The sequence below is a fragment of the Vairimorpha ceranae genome, assembly GCF_000988165.1.
Source record: "Vairimorpha ceranae strain PA08 1199 chromosome Unknown NODE_8, whole genome shotgun sequence".
Taxonomy (NCBI): Eukaryota; Fungi; Microsporidia; family Nosematidae; genus Vairimorpha; species Vairimorpha ceranae.
In genome coordinates this window covers 1-18965 of record NW_020169303.1, presented here as the reverse complement: position 1 = coordinate 18965, position 18965 = coordinate 1, and the positions used below count along the sequence as shown (strand labels likewise).

General features: G+C 23.3%; 10 protein-coding genes across 10 annotated transcripts; 6 read left to right on the top strand and 4 right to left on the bottom strand.

Moving 5' to 3' along the window:
- Positions 1-229: 229 nt before the first annotated feature.
- Positions 230-1573, bottom strand: AAJ76_800017393 (trna nucleotidyltransferase poly polymerase; the record flags this gene model as incomplete). Its single annotated transcript, XM_024476440.1, has 1 exon — positions 230-1573. The coding sequence occupies one exon, from the start codon at positions 1571-1573 to the stop codon at positions 230-232; it is 1344 nt and encodes a 447-aa protein (XP_024331715.1).
- Positions 1574-1812: 239 nt separating this feature from the next.
- On the top strand, positions 1813-3249 carry AAJ76_800017153 (tetratricopeptide repeat protein 27; the record flags this gene model as incomplete). The annotated part of the gene is made up of 1 exon (XM_024476439.1): positions 1813-3249. The coding sequence occupies one exon, from the start codon at positions 1813-1815 to the stop codon at positions 3247-3249; it is 1437 nt and encodes a 478-aa protein (XP_024331714.1).
- A 3-nt stretch (positions 3250-3252) lies between these two features.
- AAJ76_800013683 (sec18-like vesicular fusion protein) lies at positions 3253-5283 on the bottom strand (the record flags this gene model as incomplete). The annotated part of the gene is made up of 1 exon (XM_024476438.1): positions 3253-5283. The coding sequence occupies one exon, from the start codon at positions 5281-5283 to the stop codon at positions 3253-3255; it is 2031 nt and encodes a 676-aa protein (XP_024331713.1).
- A 670-nt stretch (positions 5284-5953) lies between these two features.
- On the bottom strand, positions 5954-7783 carry AAJ76_800011183 (atpase of the aaa+ class; the record flags this gene model as incomplete). Its single annotated transcript, XM_024476435.1, has 1 exon — positions 5954-7783. The coding sequence occupies one exon, from the start codon at positions 7781-7783 to the stop codon at positions 5954-5956; it is 1830 nt and encodes a 609-aa protein (XP_024331712.1).
- Positions 7784-7948: 165 nt separating this feature from the next.
- Positions 7949-8566, top strand: AAJ76_800011017 (rab gtpase; the record flags this gene model as incomplete). Its single annotated transcript, XM_024476431.1, has 1 exon — positions 7949-8566. One exon carries the CDS (start codon positions 7949-7951, stop codon positions 8564-8566), a length of 618 nt encoding a protein of 205 aa, XP_024331711.1.
- Positions 8567-10995: 2429 nt separating this feature from the next.
- AAJ76_80007970 (m-phase inducer phosphatase) lies at positions 10996-11730 on the top strand (the record flags this gene model as incomplete). The annotated part of the gene is made up of 1 exon (XM_024476490.1): positions 10996-11730. The coding sequence occupies one exon, from the start codon at positions 10996-10998 to the stop codon at positions 11728-11730; it is 735 nt and encodes a 244-aa protein (XP_024331710.1).
- Positions 11731-11778: 48 nt separating this feature from the next.
- Positions 11779-14055, top strand: AAJ76_80007187 (hypothetical protein; the record flags this gene model as incomplete). The annotated part of the gene is made up of 1 exon (XM_024476481.1): positions 11779-14055. One exon carries the CDS (start codon positions 11779-11781, stop codon positions 14053-14055), a length of 2277 nt encoding a protein of 758 aa, XP_024331709.1.
- Positions 14056-14127: 72 nt separating this feature from the next.
- AAJ76_80004838 (lipase) lies at positions 14128-14856 on the top strand (the record flags this gene model as incomplete). Its single annotated transcript, XM_024476467.1, has 1 exon — positions 14128-14856. One exon carries the CDS (start codon positions 14128-14130, stop codon positions 14854-14856), a length of 729 nt encoding a protein of 242 aa, XP_024331708.1.
- Positions 14857-15394: 538 nt separating this feature from the next.
- On the top strand, positions 15395-15880 carry AAJ76_80003571 (zinc finger protein; the record flags this gene model as incomplete). Its single annotated transcript, XM_024476455.1, has 1 exon — positions 15395-15880. The coding sequence occupies one exon, from the start codon at positions 15395-15397 to the stop codon at positions 15878-15880; it is 486 nt and encodes a 161-aa protein (XP_024331707.1).
- A 2743-nt stretch (positions 15881-18623) lies between these two features.
- Positions 18624-18965, bottom strand: AAJ76_80001 (hypothetical protein; the record flags this gene model as incomplete). Its single annotated transcript, XM_024476427.1, has 1 exon — positions 18624-18965. A coding segment is annotated over one exon (342 nt), but the record flags the coding sequence as incomplete, so codon positions are not given.

Here is an 18965-nt window from a genome sequence, read left to right as displayed (position 1 = left end):
TTCAAGTGCAGCATCGAAAGCGTCAAAAATATCTTCATCAATAATTTTCCAATAAAATACCCGTTCTTCAATATTTTTGTTTCCAAAATACAGTGGACATTCTTTTGTATTTAGCCGATTTTTCTTTAACATCATTCCTCTAAGTTCAGCTTTATCGTCTTCCAAACAAAAATGTTCTATCTTTACATGATCTTCGTTTTTACTAAAAAATGGGAAGATGTGAATATCCTTATTCATTTAAATAAGGGATCTTAACTTTATCAAATTTATTTATAATTTCTAATTTATTTCTTAAAAGATGATCTAGTAAATCACTATCTGGATTGCATATTTGATAAACTTTTATTTCCTTTACTATGTATGATATATATTTTTTCTCGATATTAAGTTTTTTGTCAATGTCTTTAATATCTATTTTTGGTTTAGAAAAGTTATAACTTATTTTATGTTGATCTAAATAATTTATAAAATTTTGTAGAATTTGACTGTTATTCTTTATACATTCTAATTTGAGTATAATTTGATAATATGAGCCTAAAATGATAATTATAAAATAAATGTTATAAAGTGTTAAATCTTCAAAATTTAACATTTTATACAAATAAAGTCCTTCCTCAATTTCTTTTATAGTATTAATTATTCTTGATGAGCAGCATAAATTATCTCTACAAATTACAAAATTTAAAAATTTTTTTTTATTTTTATCTTGTACTAGTTGACAAGAAGACTCAAGAAAAATAATATAAAGATTGTAAATCCATCTATATTCTTCATCATTCAATTCTTTTATAGCCTGATAGTAATCTAATATTTTTTCTTTATTTAATTTAAGATTAAATACGGATTCAATATATTCATATTTTATAAGTTCATGTATTCCTAAATATCCATATTTATAATTTATCATTTTAAAAATTTCAATATTCACTCTTTCTTTCGATACTTTATTTTTTAAATGCAGTTTTAAATCCAAATTATTTAGAGATTTTTGTATCTCAGAATAAATATCAAAATTTAACTTGGCTTTAAACCTAAAGAGTCTTAAAATGCGCAAAGGATCATCAGAGAATGTGATAAATGGATCGAGTGGTGTTCTTAATATCTTGTTTTTTATATCTTTTATTCCCATTCCAGTAAAATCTTCAACTTCTTTAGTAATTAAATTATAAAAAAGAGCGTTAATAGTCAAATCCCTTCTAAAGGCATCTTCTTGAGCAGTGCCAATAGTAATTAATGGTATTCGAGTGTCTGTGTACTTTTCACACCTCAAATTTACAAAATCTATTAAAATGCCGTTAATTCTACAAACAGCTGTTTCTAAATGTTTAGATTTATCAGGATTAATTTGTACGACATTCACATTGGACATGGAATCTTTAAATTTTTGTTCAAGTAGTTTAGCAAATTCATATCCAGTAATATTTTCTAAGGCAATATCCATGTCATATGAATTTATGCCCATAAGCTTATCTCTAACCCAACCACCTGCTACCCTTGGTACAACATTGTTAGGAGTGCAACTTAGAATCATTTTAAAAATATTTTCTTCTTCATTTGTGATTATAAAGGACATGTAGGGGTAATTAGTTATAATTATAATGTGGAAAAAACAAATAAATGTTTGTTTAACTTTTGTCTGAAATTTATAGACTGTCTATAACTGTAATTTTGCAGATTAAATTATAAAATGTATTTATTTACATGAAGCATATAAATATAGATGCATCATGTTATACAAATATATTTTCAAACTTTTTATATATATTAATTATACATATTAAAATATAAATTTTAGATTTGAATAATACCCTCATGGAAGATAACTTTTTAGATCTGATACATAAAAATCTTTACTGCATAAATACAGTAAAAATAAGCAATGATATAAAAACAGGACTTTTTTACGACAATTTATATAATTCAATAGAATATAAATATCTTAAAAATCTCTGTTCTGAAACACCTGCTTCTTTTGAGACTGATGGTGTAGAAAGTATTTTTACAAAGATTTGTATGATGTTTTCATATAACGATTATTCATATTTGAAAGATAATATTTTGATAGAGCATGAATTAAAAGGAGTGATTCCTAGAAATGACTCTAATCCTGTTTTATTTGTACAACTAAAGGATGTAGAATCTAAAGAAGGCTATTTATATAAAACTAAAAAATACACTTTTGATTTTAAAATAAATAAATTAAATATTGATGAACAATTAAAACTTATTTTTAATATGATTAGAATATACAAAATTGAAACAAATTTGTATCTGAGAAATTTAAAAGTTAATGCTTATCTAGATAGATTATTTTTTAGTGAGAATGACAAACATCCCTTAATTTCGAGGATTGTTAGATATTATTATTCACTTGTAAACGATGACTATAGTATTTTAGAAAAAGTTAGTGAAAAATCTTATATATTTTCTCTGCATGATTTATTGAAATTTCCTCTTGTATTTAGAAGAGATATAGAATTACAATTAGGATTTTTATATTCTAAATATGCGTGTTATGAGAAAGCTTTTAAGATTTTTAGTGTTTACAGTATACATCAAGAAGCGATTGACTGTCTTATATCTCTACATAGAAAAGAAGAGGCAATAGAGAAAATTAAAGAAGAGTTAAAAAAACTTGAAGGAAAGAAAGAATATAATAATATAGTTTTGTATAGTAATTATTGTATTAAATTAGGATGGATTACTAATGACGTTGGGTGGTTTGATGTAGGACATAAAGTTTATGGGAGTTTTGAACCTCTAGAACAAAAAGCGCGGTTTTACTATAAATTAAAAAAATACATAGAAGCTAAAAATACCTACAAAAAAGTTTTACAGATTGTACCAAATAATGAGAAAATTTTATTTGCATTTGCGTCTGTAAAAATAATTTTGAAAGAATATAATGAATGTATAGACATTTTTAAAAGATTAATTGAGATAGATAAAAGAAATCCAGATTATCATAGAAATTTGGCTCTTTGCCACTATTTTATTGATAATTTAAATATTAGCATGAATTTACTCAAACAAAATGCAATTAAAGATTTAAAAAGCATGGAAATGTACTTTAAACTTGTTTTAAAAAACAAAGACAAAAATGAGATATTATGGTGTATTAGTAAAATTGATGATATAAAATTTATTAATTTCTCTGTAGATTATCTTTTAAACGAACAAATATTGACAAAAAAAGAAGTTTTGCAAGCTATTAAGAAAAATCCTCGTCTTGAAAAATTAGAAATATAATTTTTATTGTAAAGATACATCCGGCTCATTTAACAAAGACAATAAACTTTTTATAGAACACGGTTCACTGAAAGGAATATCTTGAAAATTCTTACTTTGTTTACAAAGTTCATTAAAATCCTCTCGATAGATTTTTTTAACCTCAAAAGTTCCATGGAAACATTCATAGATTCCACATTCTTTGAGTACTTCAACATTACTACTTGTCGCAAAGACAAATAATTTTTTCTTGTCCTCTTCTTTTATAAAAATTTTTATAGCTTGTAAAATAGCATTAGAAAATCTAGGACCTATGTTTACAAAATCAATAAGACCTTCTATATCATCAAGTATAATAATTGACTCTTCACTTTTATAAGCATCTAGAAATTTATTTTTTATATAGTTCACTTTCTCGTATTCGCTTAGACCAATTATATTTCTTGGACTTATCATTTTTATAAACGGAAACATTGATAATCTTGCTGCTTTTACCACTAAACTAGTTTTTCCTACACCTGGATCACCATAGAAAAGTAAAGATGATGTATTATAAAGGTTAGTGTTTTTAAGTTTTCGTAAAAAATCTTTTCCAAACTCGACTGCTTGTGTAAAATTTGTTGTTTCGTAAAAAGTTCTTTGAAATTTATTAAAATCCAATTCATTAATTCCAAAAGAAGGTTTAACTTCATCAAGTGCTTTCATAAAATCATTCATATCTACACATATATTTTCATCACCGACAATATTAATATTTTTTTCATTACTTTCCTTATTATGTACTTTTCTCTCTAAAGCATAAGACACAGCACTTTTTATTACAGCAGTAATTTCAGCACCAGTGTAATTTTTTGATAACTTTGCAATAACTTTAAGATCTACATTTTTATCAAAATAATTCGCTTCGGACATGGCTTTCGTATGAATTTTAAATATTTCATTTCTCGCTTCTTCGTCCGGTAAAGATATTTCTAAATGTATTTCAAATCTACCAGGTCGTAATAAAGCATCATCAATTAAGTCTAGTCTATTAGTCATTCCAATTACTAGAACATTTTCTAAAGATTCAACACCATCCATTTTACTAAGTAATTGATTAACAACTTGATCTCCTACCCCCGAATTTGTAGAACTACCCCTTTTTTTACAAATAGCATCTATTTCATCAAAAATTATGATATGCAATCCACTATCCTCTTTTTTAATTTTCCATTCTTCTTCTGCATCTTTAAATAAATTTCTTATATTTTCTTCACTCTGTCCAATGTATTTATTTAAAATTTCAGGACCATTCACAATTTTAGGTGGCCTGGCATTCAATAAATTTCCTAATCTTTTTGCAATCAAAGTTTTTCCGGTTCCAGGTGGACCATAAAGCATAATTCCTTTGACATGAGAAATACCAAGCTTTTTTATAACATCTTTATCAAAAACCCGTTGGACAAATGCTCGTCTAAACATCTGGGAAAATTCAGCCTTCAAACCGCCAATTCCTAGATTTGCAAAATCGAAATTGGGATCTAGTAACAAACTATCTTTATTATTATTTATAAATACCATTTTAGAAGAATTTGTGTTTACATATATTTCGGTATTTTTCAATAAAAGACCACTATCAGAATCATTATTTGTAATTAACTCTCTTACTTGAATTACAAATCCTAGATTGTTGTAATAAAAATATAGTTTCTGTTCAGTATTAAAAGGAAAAAGTCTATAGGTAGTAGAAAACTGTTCAATAAACTTAACAGCATCAACATTTTCATGTGACATATTAATTAGCTCTACATCTAATCTTAGTAATATTATCTGATCGCAATCTATTGTTTTAAGTACATCAACTTTACAAGTATCTTTGTCTGGAACTTTATTTAAATATTCTCTTTGTATTTTACTAAGAAGTATTTTAGAAGTTTGTTGAAAAGAGAATTTAAAAACGTAATATTTATCTATTATTATATAATCATAGTCTATAAAATCATTTGAATATGGGATGTACACCAAATTAATTTTACCTTTATCTGTATCCTGTACTCGACTGACCGTAAGTTTCATAAGGGCTAAACAAAATAAATAATTTAAACTTTATCTGTTTGTAACAGTCCTTTTTTTATAAATAAAATTTAAAACAATTTATGCATAATTTATTTTATAAATATATTACAAAATTTAAAATTTAGTATAAGGTTTTGTATATTCGCATATCAAACATTTAAAATTTTATTTACTTACATGTTTTAAATTTTATTTTACTTACATGTTTTAAAATTTTGTTTTACCTCCATGTTTTTTGTGATTATGCACATAAATATGCAAAGAATGGATTTTTAATAAAAAACATAAAAATCAAATAAAAAGTTACTAACTAGTTATATTATTCTCATTTCTAAGTACAATTCAAATTTTGTTAATTTCAATCAAAAAAAATATATTTTGTATATGACATTTAATTAAAAATAAATTAGATACTTTCTAAGAGAAATTTAATAGATTACTAATATAAATTATTTTATTGATATTTTGTTTAATATAAACCAATTATTGTTGCAACTACAAAAGATATTTATTAATTTAAAATATTGGTATATGCAAAAACCTTTACAATTATAAATAACAAAAATCCTTAAATTAATAAATATCTTTTTTAGTTGCAACTACAAAAGATATTTATTAATTTAAAATATTCGTGTATGCAAAAACCTTCCCATTTTAAATAACAAAAATCTTAAATTAAAAATATCAAGATAATTACACATGATAAAACTATAAGATTAAATATATCTTCTATGTATTCTTTTGACATACACAGCTTATCTAGTATGCTTCCACATTTTGCTGACAACTTTAAATCTTCATCATTTCTTTTTTGGGATAAAAGACTTATGACATTATCAACTAATAGTTGTTTATCTGAATTGATATAGTAACCATAACCTATTTCTTTTATAAATATTTCTAATATTTCTTCTTTTATTTTACTATTTAATTTATATAATAGTTGATCTAATATATTATACATATCTCTTATTAACTCAAAATATTTTTTTGTATCAATTTTAGATTTAACAATTTCAGGAAAATCATCTCTGACAAATAAAATCTTATCGAAAAGATTTTTAAATATTAACACTCGATAAGAAACATTTTCATTCGAAAGATTAACTATATAATTTTGTAGAGATTTTAAATTTTCGTTTGTATCTTTTAAAAACTCTTCAAGATTTTTTTTAAAAGTCTCTGATTCTTTAAATAACTCTGATTGCCTTAATTTCGCTGTATATTTAGAACCACTATTTAAATACATTTTACATCCAACTACACGTCCTGACTTGCAATCTTTATCTAAAATTTGTGCATAAAGTAAAAATAAAATACTTAAAAAACTGAGGAGAGCTAGAACCATACAAATAGTAATATAAAGAAGTTGATAACATCTATAATAATTTAGAGCTGTACAACAAATAAAAAATAAACACACTATAGCAATACATAAAAACAAAAATCTTGTTTTTATAACATTTTTTATAATTTGATCATTGTTTCCTACAAACTGCATATCTTTATTAACCTTTTGTAGATTTAAAATATTATCTATGTAGTTAAGTATTGACAAATTATTGTCTTTATGAATACTTTGTCTTATTTTAAAAAATTTATCAACTTCTAATTTCAAATCATTTAACTCAAACTTAAAATATTTTGGAGAGCTATTTAAGGCAAATAATTCTGCAGAGATTAATTTCGACATTTTAGTAAAATTATCAAATTTTTTGCTAAAATCTGTAATTAAAATATCAATAGCTTTTTTCTGTTCTTCTAAATTCTTGTAAAAAATAATCAAATTTTTTTCATTTTTTAACTTTTGATTTAATATTGTACGAATATCATTTAAAAAGACTAAACTGTAATTATCTTGGTTTATATTCATTGTAACCAGTTTAGGCAAAGTATCTGCATTTAGTTGTAATTGGTGGAATTGTTTTACTTTTAAAGGCTGTTTGATTTGCTTTATACCAAATCTAGGTTGTTTAGTAAAACTCTTTACAATTTTTTTAAAAGATCTTTTTTTACTATTTTCCTGAGAAGATGATGTATCTGACTCATGATCACTTTTGGAATCTACCAAATTTTTCTTATTTATGCTTGATTTATCTACATAAATTTTTGGCTTAAATGGATTTGAATATTCTTCTGTTAGAAAAGCCGACATTTTATTTTTTTCAAATCCTACTAAATGCGATAAATAATTTATTTTACTTTTCTCTTTTAGTCTTATACCATTATTTGTTAAAAACTCTATAACTTTTATTTTATGTAAAACTAGTCCACATAAAATCAATAGAAATCCATATCCTAGACTTAAATTTGCAAATCTTTGAGATTTAAATATAAAAACTAATAGTATAATATTAAAAATAATAATAATTAGAATATATACAGCAAAATTTATATTATTTGTAATTTCATAAGTAAAGAGTTCTGTAAGTCTATTTTTGTCTGGAAGTAATAAAGAGCTGCCTAAAATTAATGTTCTAAGGTATTCTCTTATAACCATTTACCTAAAAAACCACAGTAAAATATATTTTTGTTTAATATTGAAACTAATGTTTTCTTATTGATCCAAATAAAAAAAAATCATTTTTATATTTCAAATAAACACAGGTACACTAAAGTTTTTAGCTTCTGTATTTTTTATTTAAAATTATAATTGGGGTATCCCATGTCGAATGAAACCGATTGTCAATATTTATTTAAATTTATTTTAATTGGAACAAGTGGTGTTGGTAAAACATGTCTTATGATGAGGTTTGCAGACGAAATTTATGAAACAAATCAAGCCAGTACAATTGGTGTGGATTTTAAAATAAAAACTATAGTCATCGATAATAAAAAAATAAAACTGCAAATTTGGGACACTGCAGGACAAGAAAGATTTAGAGCTATTGTATCGAATTATTATAGGGGAGCACACGGTATACTTGTGGTATTTGATATGACAAATAAAGATTCATTTACCAGTTTAGATGAATGGATAGGAGAAATAAAAAAGAACACTAAAGAATCTGTAGAGTTATTGATACTTGGTAATAAAATTGACAAAGCATCCGAAATAGTCATTTCAGATGAGGAAATTGCAAATTTTTTGGAGAAGCACAAAATTAAAAAAGAAAGTTTTGTCAAAACAAGTGCTAAAGAAAATCTTAAAGTATTCGAAGCTTTTGAAACATTAGCAAAACGCCTTATTAGTAAATTTGAAAGTGGGAATTTTGATAGTTCAAAAAAAGAAGGATTTAACTTAAGAAGCGGTGATAAAGAAGGCGGTAGATGCTGTATGTGAAAATAAAATAGCTTGTTTGAATTTTTTAGATTTTGACATATTAAATAAGCAAGCATTATTAATGACATTATCTTTTTCATTATTTAAAATGTACTGTGTGAGTTTTTAAAACGTGTATCCTAAAAACATAAATAATTTTATTTTGTAGATTTTAAGAATTTTTATTTCGTTTAATAAAAATTCTTGGTAAAAGAAGCTAGTGTAATTAAAAATTGCAAGGTATCATGCATGTATAAAGAACCTTATAAATTAATTTGTAGGTTAACAAAATAAATATATATAAATTTATTTATAATTTAATTCATAATGGAAAAACGTGTTTCCGTCGGGTTGTTTTTTAAGCACACACAATTTTTTGAGGTTTAAATATACATGACGGTTATTTATATTACTAAATTCTCAGCTAATTTTTTGTATTTTTTAGACAAAATAAATATAAAAATTTGTTGAAATTCTTATTTAAAATCAACATTATTATGTAATGTAGATTATTTAAAAGAATTAATTCTATAAATTATTTTTAAAAACTAATAATTTTTTTTCAATTTAATCAAAAAAATTAATTTTTAGTATTTGACACAATTAAAAAACTTAACAATAAAGAATACAAAAGTTCTTGTAGTCGATTGTAATTAAAAAATTGTAAATTTATTAAATTTTTATTTGTTTGATTTTAATTGTTCTTGCCTATTTAAAGCTATAAGATGAATATAAATTTAAAAATCTATTTGTTTTATAAGGTTTTGCATATATCAATCACTCACTTAATTATTTTAAAAGCTTTATTGATATCTTGACTTACCAAGAATAAATTAATATACTAAAAAATATTTTCTAAGTTTTATAATCAAATTTTAAGTTGTCAAGTTACAAGCTGTAAACCTACAATAAAAATATTTTTCTTAAATTTGAAAGTTTAAAAAGTATAGGGACTCAAAAAAGTATTTTTGTAAACAATTAACTTTTAAATAAGCATTCAATAAATTCTTAATGTTTTTAACAAAGGTTAAAATAACTTTACTATATAAAAAAAAACATTACAGAAAATCTATGTTCTGCAGATAAATAATTTAAATTACACTGTAATTTGTTAGTTAATCTTTTATTCAACTTGTTTTTCAGTGTCGATTTATTTAGAAAATATCTTTCTAATTTTGATCTTTTTAACAGAAAGGGGGCCTTTAAGGACACTTCTTTTCTTCTTATCTTTAGATCTTTATCTTCCATATCTACATCCGCAAAGAATAGTAAACCATTTCTTGAATCAGACTCTCAAAAGCCATTTCAGGGCATTATTAGATACTTAGTTTAAATTAAATATCTAATTCTTTTTTTTATAAAGATTGTACTACTTAATCACTACGCTTGTCCAGGTCATATTTATATTACTAATAGTTATATGGTACAAAAAAATACAGTAATAGAGCAATAAACATTTTAACATAAATGATAAATTTAGTATCTTTTTGATATTTATAAAATTAATATGTTTAAGTCATATTTTCTTATTCATGGCATATAATATATCCTAGACCGCATCTTTTTTTCATATGCTGTCATGCTTGAAATTAAGGACATAATGCTTGAAATATCTTTTTATTTTAGATCTAGTATTTATACTAGTATCATTAAACTATGGCACAACATTCTTAAAGTATAAAAATATCCTCTAAGTTGTCATATCTATTGTAATATTTAGATTATAAACAGTAATATGTGTTATTTATTTTATATTTACATACAATATATAGGCTAATAATTTTGAATGAAATAAATTTCGCTTTTATTTTTATAATCTCAAAACAATTTTTTACTTTAAAAGACAGTCCAATTTTTATTATGATAGCTAGAATAAAAAATAGATCAACTAATTAATTAAAACTGCTGGTATATAAATTACAATATCAGAGAAATCACATCTTACTTTCCTAATTGGTGTGTTTTGAAACCTTTAGTACATATACCTAAAGAAACGTAAGGATTAAATGGTTGAACGCGAACATGGCAACAAAAACAATAACATTTAGTAAAAATCACATTATTCTTTAAGGACTTTTTTGTGATTTGAAGTTTTAAATAATTTTATTGAATATGTTGTTTTGCTGTCAAATATCTCACAACATTTTAATGTTATTAAATAATATTTTGCAAATTCGTTCAACTGAACATAAAATAGAGATGTTTTTATATTTATCTTGATAAATTGTTTTAATAAGCAATTACTATTTAAGGCTTTTAATTAGATTATGATATTCTTTTTTTTAATTATTATATAGCATTTAGTTAAAATAAATTTAGAATAGAATTGATACATAAATAAACAAAATAAACCAATTTTTTGTTTATTTAAGTTTTTATTTACATTTCTTGTGATTTAATAAACAATTGTAAAATTTTTTTGGTATAAATACTAAAACTCAACACCCTAAATGGTCTCTGGTAATACAAACAGCTCTAATATAATATCAAGTGAAAATGACATTCATTTCGATAATAGAGATGTATACAATGAAAAGCCTTTCGTAAATTCTTATGAATTTTCGAGCGATGAAGTTATTAATTGTGGAATAGAATATGACCCCTTCAATGAAAATAAGCCTAAATTTAACAATAAAAAAGAAAAGAACTGGTTATTTCATTATAATTCTTGCTACAAGAAAGCCTTGTCATTGCCACTTATCAATCGAGAATACAATATAAATTTTTATAAAGACTCTCCTAATGGAGAATTTTTTTCTTTACCTACACTTGGAATAGGTCGATCGGACAGCATACAACGAATATCTGCTGATGTTTTAAATGACTTACTTAATGGTAAATATAATATAGATTATACAATTATAGATTGTAGATTTTCATATGAATATGAGGGGGGACATATTAAAAGTGCTGTAAATATAAATAATACTCAAAAAGCTAAAGCTCTTTTTAAAAACCCAAAAGTTTTAATATTTCATTGTGAATTTTCATCAGTTAGAGCACCAAAACTAGCACATTACATAAGAAATTTAGACAGAAAATCAAACATTTATCCTAAACTTACGCTTCCTGAAATTTATATACTACAAGGAGGCTATAAAGAATTTTTCATAAAATATAAAGAGATGTGTTTTCCTAAAAATTATATTACTATGGAAGAGGGTAGGCATAGATATAGTAAATAAATTGTTAGAGTTTTTTTCACTTTTAAAAAGTTTTTGTGCATAATTTAAATGAGTGAAATAGTTAAAAGAAAAAAAACCCTCATGAAACAGGAAAGTGAAAAAAATCCAGATGAAATGGAATGTAAATTTAAAAAAAGTGTTCAACAAAATAATTTTTCAATTTTAGCTTTGAATAGTGATTCTAACATACATGTTGATAAGATTTTTCAACTTACAACTACTTTACTAGAAGATTTTAATATTAAGACACTTGAAGAATTAGAAGAGACCTTGCGTAATTATGTTTTTGAAAAGCCAATAAGTGGCCAAATAATTTATAAGATTTTAAAAAATATAGACCAGCTTCAAAAATTTAACCTACATCATTTAAATACCAGATTGATATGTATTTTTTTAATAAAATTAATGTATAAAAAAACAAAAGTAGAAATAGGAATTAAAGCGTATGCTTATGAAATCCTTATACGTATAGATAAAAACTATTTTGAAGAAATATTTATTTATGATTTACCTTATATTACAAATTTTAAAGAAGTTAAGGTAAAATTTATTATTGATTTTTTTCGAAGTAGCAAAAAAGAAGATTTATTTCCATTGTTATTTAAAGATAACAGAATAGATAAATTTGAAAAGTGTATAAACAAAATGCTAGCTATAGACAATTTAGATTTTGTTTACGCTTTTATAAGTTATTATTTAAAAAATTCAGATTTAGAAGAAGTTGAAAAAGGAATAGTACTAATTTTTAATGCTTTAAATTTTTTACTTAATAAATTAGCAGATAAAAATATAGAAATTGACAAAAAGTATGTTAAACAAATTTTTAATTATTTACTCACTAAGATGTTAAATAGAAAAAATACTAAAAGGTATCAAATAGCTGGATTTTTACTAAAAACAAATTTAGAAAATATTATATTTAATAAGAAAAAGGTTTTTAAAATTTGTAAAAAATTGCTTGACGATAAATCTCTAAAAATATATGAAGTATCAATATTGTTGTTAAGTATTTTTAAAAATGAATATTTGGTAACTATTTTAGATAATTGTGAACAAAATGATAAAATTATTATTATTTTAAGATACTTAAATAACTTAGATAATGCAGTAGTTTATAAAAGAATTTTAGAAGTTAAAAATTCTAAACATTTACATGATTTGGATATTCGCATTAATGATCTACCATTGTTTGCAAAAGTTTTTTACAGTTTTAACAACAAAAGTGTTATAAAATTTATAAAAATAGATAAAATTGTAATATCTGATATCTATACATTAGATTTAGTACTTCATTATTCTAAATATTATCCTAATAAAATCGATGAAGAGTTTATTGCATCATTGATTTTAGAAGATAGTGAAAATATATTGCGTAATATAAAACTAATTGAGATTTTAAACAATATTTATCAAAATCTCAAGCTGCAAATTAAACAAAAACTGATTGACAAATTTAAAGGTCTAATATTACAGAGTCCATATACAAAGTCAATAGGATTATTTTTTTATAAAATTAACTATCTTATACATAAAGAAAATTTTAAGAGTGATTACTATTTAGTTATATATGCTTCCATGAATCATCCTGATTTTATAAAATATTTTAACGAATTTGTTTGGTCAACAAACAAATTTAGATCACTTATATATATTTTACAATATAATTTAGAACTTGGAATTGTTTATGCACATAAACTTAAAGAATTGCTTAATAGTGATATCTATGAAAATCCAAATATAAAATATAATTTACTGGAATTTTTAAATTTTCTTACAAACTTATTGGATAAGAATTTAGATGATAGATTAATGAGTTTTTATTATAAATTAATTTTAGATAATAAAAATGTATTGTATAAGTTTTTACAACAAAAAGATCAAAGTATAAAAATTCAAACATCCAAATTGTTAGTAAAATCTACCTTCGAAAAAATTTTACTTAAAGAAGAAACTATTCCTCGACTTGTAGTTTTCCATAGATACGACGATAATTTACAAATATATTCAGATTTAATACGCAATAATATTCTTAATATTTTTAATTTAAGAATAAAAGAATATAAAGCTTACAGGAATATTTACGATGAATATTTTTTAAAAAATATTTTTAAAAAAGAAAAAATAACAATCGAAAACTTTTTTGTTGATGAAAATGATTTATGTCTTAAATATTTTGTTTTATATTTAAATTTCAATATCATTGAATTTACATCTGGCAGCCTCTTTTTAGGTGACCATGAGATTCTAGTAAGATTTATTAACAAAATTAAAGATTGTACATTACAAGAAAAGAATGAAATATTTGACATTATAGATAATTTGTAAAATAATGTTTTAAATCATAATTTTCTAACATTAATTTATATTGAAAAAAATTAATTTATTTTAATTAAATTTATGGATATTAATTTCTTAATACATTTACTAGAAATGTCAATAAACACGTATCATGTAGATGATTTACCTAGTTTAATTTATAAATTTGGTTATAAAGAAGAAGGTGTAAGATGTAAATTATTTGGCTATAAAAATAAGTTAGTACTTGCTATAAAAGGCACTTCCCTTAATATTTTAGGATATGAGCTCGGAGAAACATCTTTAAAAGATAAGAAGATGGTTAATGTACTCTTTAATAAATGTAAAACATCTTCTTTTCGATGCGAATATTCTAAAAAAGTAAAATTTGATAAACTAGGATATTTGCATAAATTACAAAGAATAATTGTAGCAATACAATATTTGTATCCTAATAAAGAAATAATATTAACTGGGCATAGTCTCGGTGGGGCATTAGCAAGTTTGTTAAGTCTTATATACAATTTACAGTGTATTACTTTTGCCTCTCCTGGAGAGTTTTATATTTCTAAAATTCTACAATTAAATAATGAAAATGGTGCCATAACACATTATGGGATGTGTAATGACACCATCTTTACTGGTAAATGTGATAAATTATGTAATTTATTAGGATATTCGGTAGATACAAGTAGACATAATGGAAAAGTTTACTGTCTTAAAATTACACCAAATATAAAGAGTGTTGTTTTCCACAATAGCAGTGTTTTACTAAGTTATTTTAGAAAGTTGGCATTATCAAAAAAACATACCAAGAATAGAATATATTAATATTGTATCATAAGTAATATATTAGTATTGTAGCATAGGAAATATTTTAGTGTTATATTTTAAAGAAATTATATTAAATTTAAACATAAAAAAGAAATTATATTAAATTTGTATAAAATTAGAATTTTATTTATAATCTACAATAAAAAGAAAATATATTTATTTTTTGCATAAAAATAATCCAAATATAAAAAAAGTGTTAAAATTATGAAAAGTTAATTTACTATTTTTAGATCATGAATCTTACTTATTAAATCGAAGTAATTAACCAAAAAGAGCGGATTTAATTAATAATTATTTTTATATTTTTTGGATTAAATCCAAAAAAGTGTTTTTAAACATAAATAAGTACTATTTCAGTTTTTATTTGACACATCTTTTGATTTTTATTAATTTGTTGTTAAATAAATTAATTTTTATAATTAAGTTGAGTATTTATATTTTAAAAAATATAATTATTATTTATTAAAACATATTAATATAGATGATTTGATCATTGCGTTAACTGGAATTTTCTTTTTATTAAACCCATAATAGAATGACTTATCATCGTATAAAGAAGCTTTTCGATGAATATTTAGAAAAGAACTACCCAGAAATAGACTTTTATAACAGCAAAGAATCTGAAAATTGTATTGAATTTTATAGAAATGACGATAAATCTTATGTTCCTTTTAGAAATCTATATTTTAGAAAACGAATAATGGATTTGGATAAAAAACAGTTTTTAACTAGAAACCCTTACAATCACAATTGGAAAGAAGAGAATTTAGACAAGTATTTTTATAAAGATTGTAAAAAGACAGATATGTCTGATAAAAGAATTTATAAATGTACTTTAGACAATTGTAACAGACAATATACATCTGCCTTTGGATTGAAATATCATATGAAGGAGGGACATTCGAAAGAGAAGTTGAATGTTCATAAACCTTATGTATGCAATATTCAAGGATGTGGTAGAAAATATAAAAATAATAATGGATTAAAATACCATTTAAAAACCTTCCATAATATTTCATAGTATCTTGCGATATTTAAATAAACTTTTAATTTTATAAAAAAGCTAGAAATACATTTTTTTTGTTAATAAACTGGAATAAATAAGTTATATCGTTTTCTTGAATAATACGTTTTTATGTTAAAATTATTTCGATTAAGCAATTACAAAAAAGGACCAATCTTTTTATTAGTCAATTGTTCTAACGGTCTGATATTTACAGCAGTTGTATCATCAATTTGTGACGAACAATATATATGACACAATAACAGGTTATTTATATTTATTTGTAGTGGTAACAAACTTTACATAAAATTTAAATCAAATTATAAATAAATGCGATTTTTGTTAAAAATTTAATAAAAATATAATTATAGATGTTTAATAATAATTTAATTATTAATTGATAAATTTTTATTGCAAAAACATCAATTCGTCATATTATTTTTGAGCACAGATAACTTTTTAGGATTAGACATACACATCATAGTTATTAATAATTATTTAATCCTCAGCTTAATTATTATAACTTTTTGTTTATTTTTATTGCTTATTCAATCTCCTTCTCTTACAACATGCGCGCATTATCAGTGCTAGATACCACAAGAGTCTTGCTTAGTATGAAGATATTATTAATCCTCGTAAGGATATTACAAAGAACCAACAACCGGTAGTGCGCTACCAGACCAGGGGTTTACTGGATCTTGTGATCGGCAAAGGGGGCATAGGTCTAATGGCCGTGATGGACTCTCACTATCCCACGCAAAATGCTAGAGCTTCACTAGCTTGTTGTGCCCTTCTAAAATGGGTCTTCAAAAGTAGTTTCTTACTCAAAGTCTTTGAATAAGATCTGTAAGTTCTTCTATAGATACGGCAATTGTCGTACCGATCCAAATATGCTATGCCTCATATACATTTTTTTAGGAAATTTACAGCCCCCAGTTGACGTCTACAGAAAAGTTTACGATACGATTTTACGAAAAATATTTTATGACAACTGTTGCGCAACGGTCATTTATTACCTGACCAATTTGCATTGCTGAGACTCGAATCCGTACCCTTCAAGCATCAGAGCAAAATTTTGCGGCTCGACTACCAAAGCTAAAAGTGTGCTTAAACTTGCATATTTGATCTAGTTTTGTTAAAAAAAATTATAAAGTAGCTGATAGACATAAAAGAAAGCATTATTAAAAAATTAATTTGTAATTTAATTAATAAACAAATTATAGAGAAAAAACATGCAGCAAATTAAAGATAATTGCGTGTCATATCAAAAATTAAATACCCTATTTACTAACATGTACGTAGGCATTCAAATTTTAATTAAAAAAATTACACTTTTAAATTACAAATATTACAGTATATTTTTTTAATCATTAGTTTTCATTATAAACTATTCGTTAAACTTACTCTTAACATCATCAAGAAATGTATTAATAGTATCACATGTCTTGTTAAACAAAGGACACAAAATATCATCTCTACCAATAACTTCTTTTATAAATTTTATTTGTGTATTTTGTATTTCTATAATTTTAATAATCTTTTTTAAATTATCTTCATTGATCTTTGATTGTTTTAAATCACAACTTTTTAGATTAACAATAAATTTATTGTAATCTTTCACTACGCAATCACTATAAGAAATCTTCCTTTTTTGGTAGTTCTGACTCAGTATTGTGGATAGATATTTTCTGGTAAAGAAATCATAGATGTATTCATTTACAAAATGTATTTATGAAAAATAAATTGTTATTATTATGAAAAACCAAACACAAGTGAGTCAAAAAAATAAAACTGTGGCAGTAATGGTAGCAAAATAAGTATTAATAATTTTGAGGTAAAATTCTTAATTACTATTTTTTATAATTTTTTATCCTATTTAGTGAAAATTAAACCAAATTGAAATAAATATAACTGTTGGAGTATAACATGTGTTAATTAATTATAAATTATTTGATATAAATATTTCAAAACCATCTCTTAACTGTCGAAAGATTTTACTTGTGTTACCTTCATTCTTACAAAAAACTTATTTAATATTAAAATAAGTGTATTTTTATAGTTTTATAATTTGACTATGGCGTCATAAATATTTTTTTTAAATTATAAGACAATATAACTTGTTAATAAAATAAAAAAATAAGTTTTTTAGTAGTATATTAAATCCATGATTTATAACATAATATTGATATTTTTTTGCACTGTAAAACAATATAACTTGTTAATAATACAAAACATAAGTTTTTAAATAATAAAAATATTAAATCTCTAATTTATATACCATAACATTAACATCCTACAATTGAAACAAAATGTTAATAAATTAATAATCTTATAAATTTTCGTTCAACTTAAATCAAAACACTACCCTCGAAAATATTCTTCACTGTATCTAATCAAATATTTCAAAACAATCATTGTCCTCTTTCGATTTCTCAAATTCTAGATAATTCTGATACAAAACTAATTAACTAAGTGTTTTCTTAAAAAATCCATTCTTTATATCACTGTCATCTTTAACATACCATTCAAGATTATTTTCTACCTCCTTAATTATTGTATCTTTTTCAAATAAATGGAAGAATGTTCTTTCTGCCCTTAAGTCTATAATTTAATATTTATAATTCTGTTTATCTTTTTTAGGATCATATCCAAGTGGTACCCGACATTTTCTAAATGGCCCATTTAAAATGTAATATCTGTACATTGGTAGTATAGATCTAAGTCTATTAATTTTTATATTTAATTTATGTTCTTTCTTATTTTATACAAATAATTGTACAATAATATTAATTTTAAGTACCGGTGAAAATAAATTATTGATAAAGTTTTGTAAAATTAAGCCATTTTCATTTACAAGATTATTATATATTTGATTATCTGGTACATCATCAGTAAAATACACTCTTATAGTATTTATTTCAATATCATGTACAACAGGATTTTTTTTATATGACAATATTTTTGGCGACTTTTCATAATAATTTACAATTGGTGGTGTGAATGGTGGAAACTTATATAATACAACTTGACTTACATCTAAAAGGTCTGTAACAGTACGATCTAAGATAATATTACCTAAATGGTTATATAATGGTAGAGAATC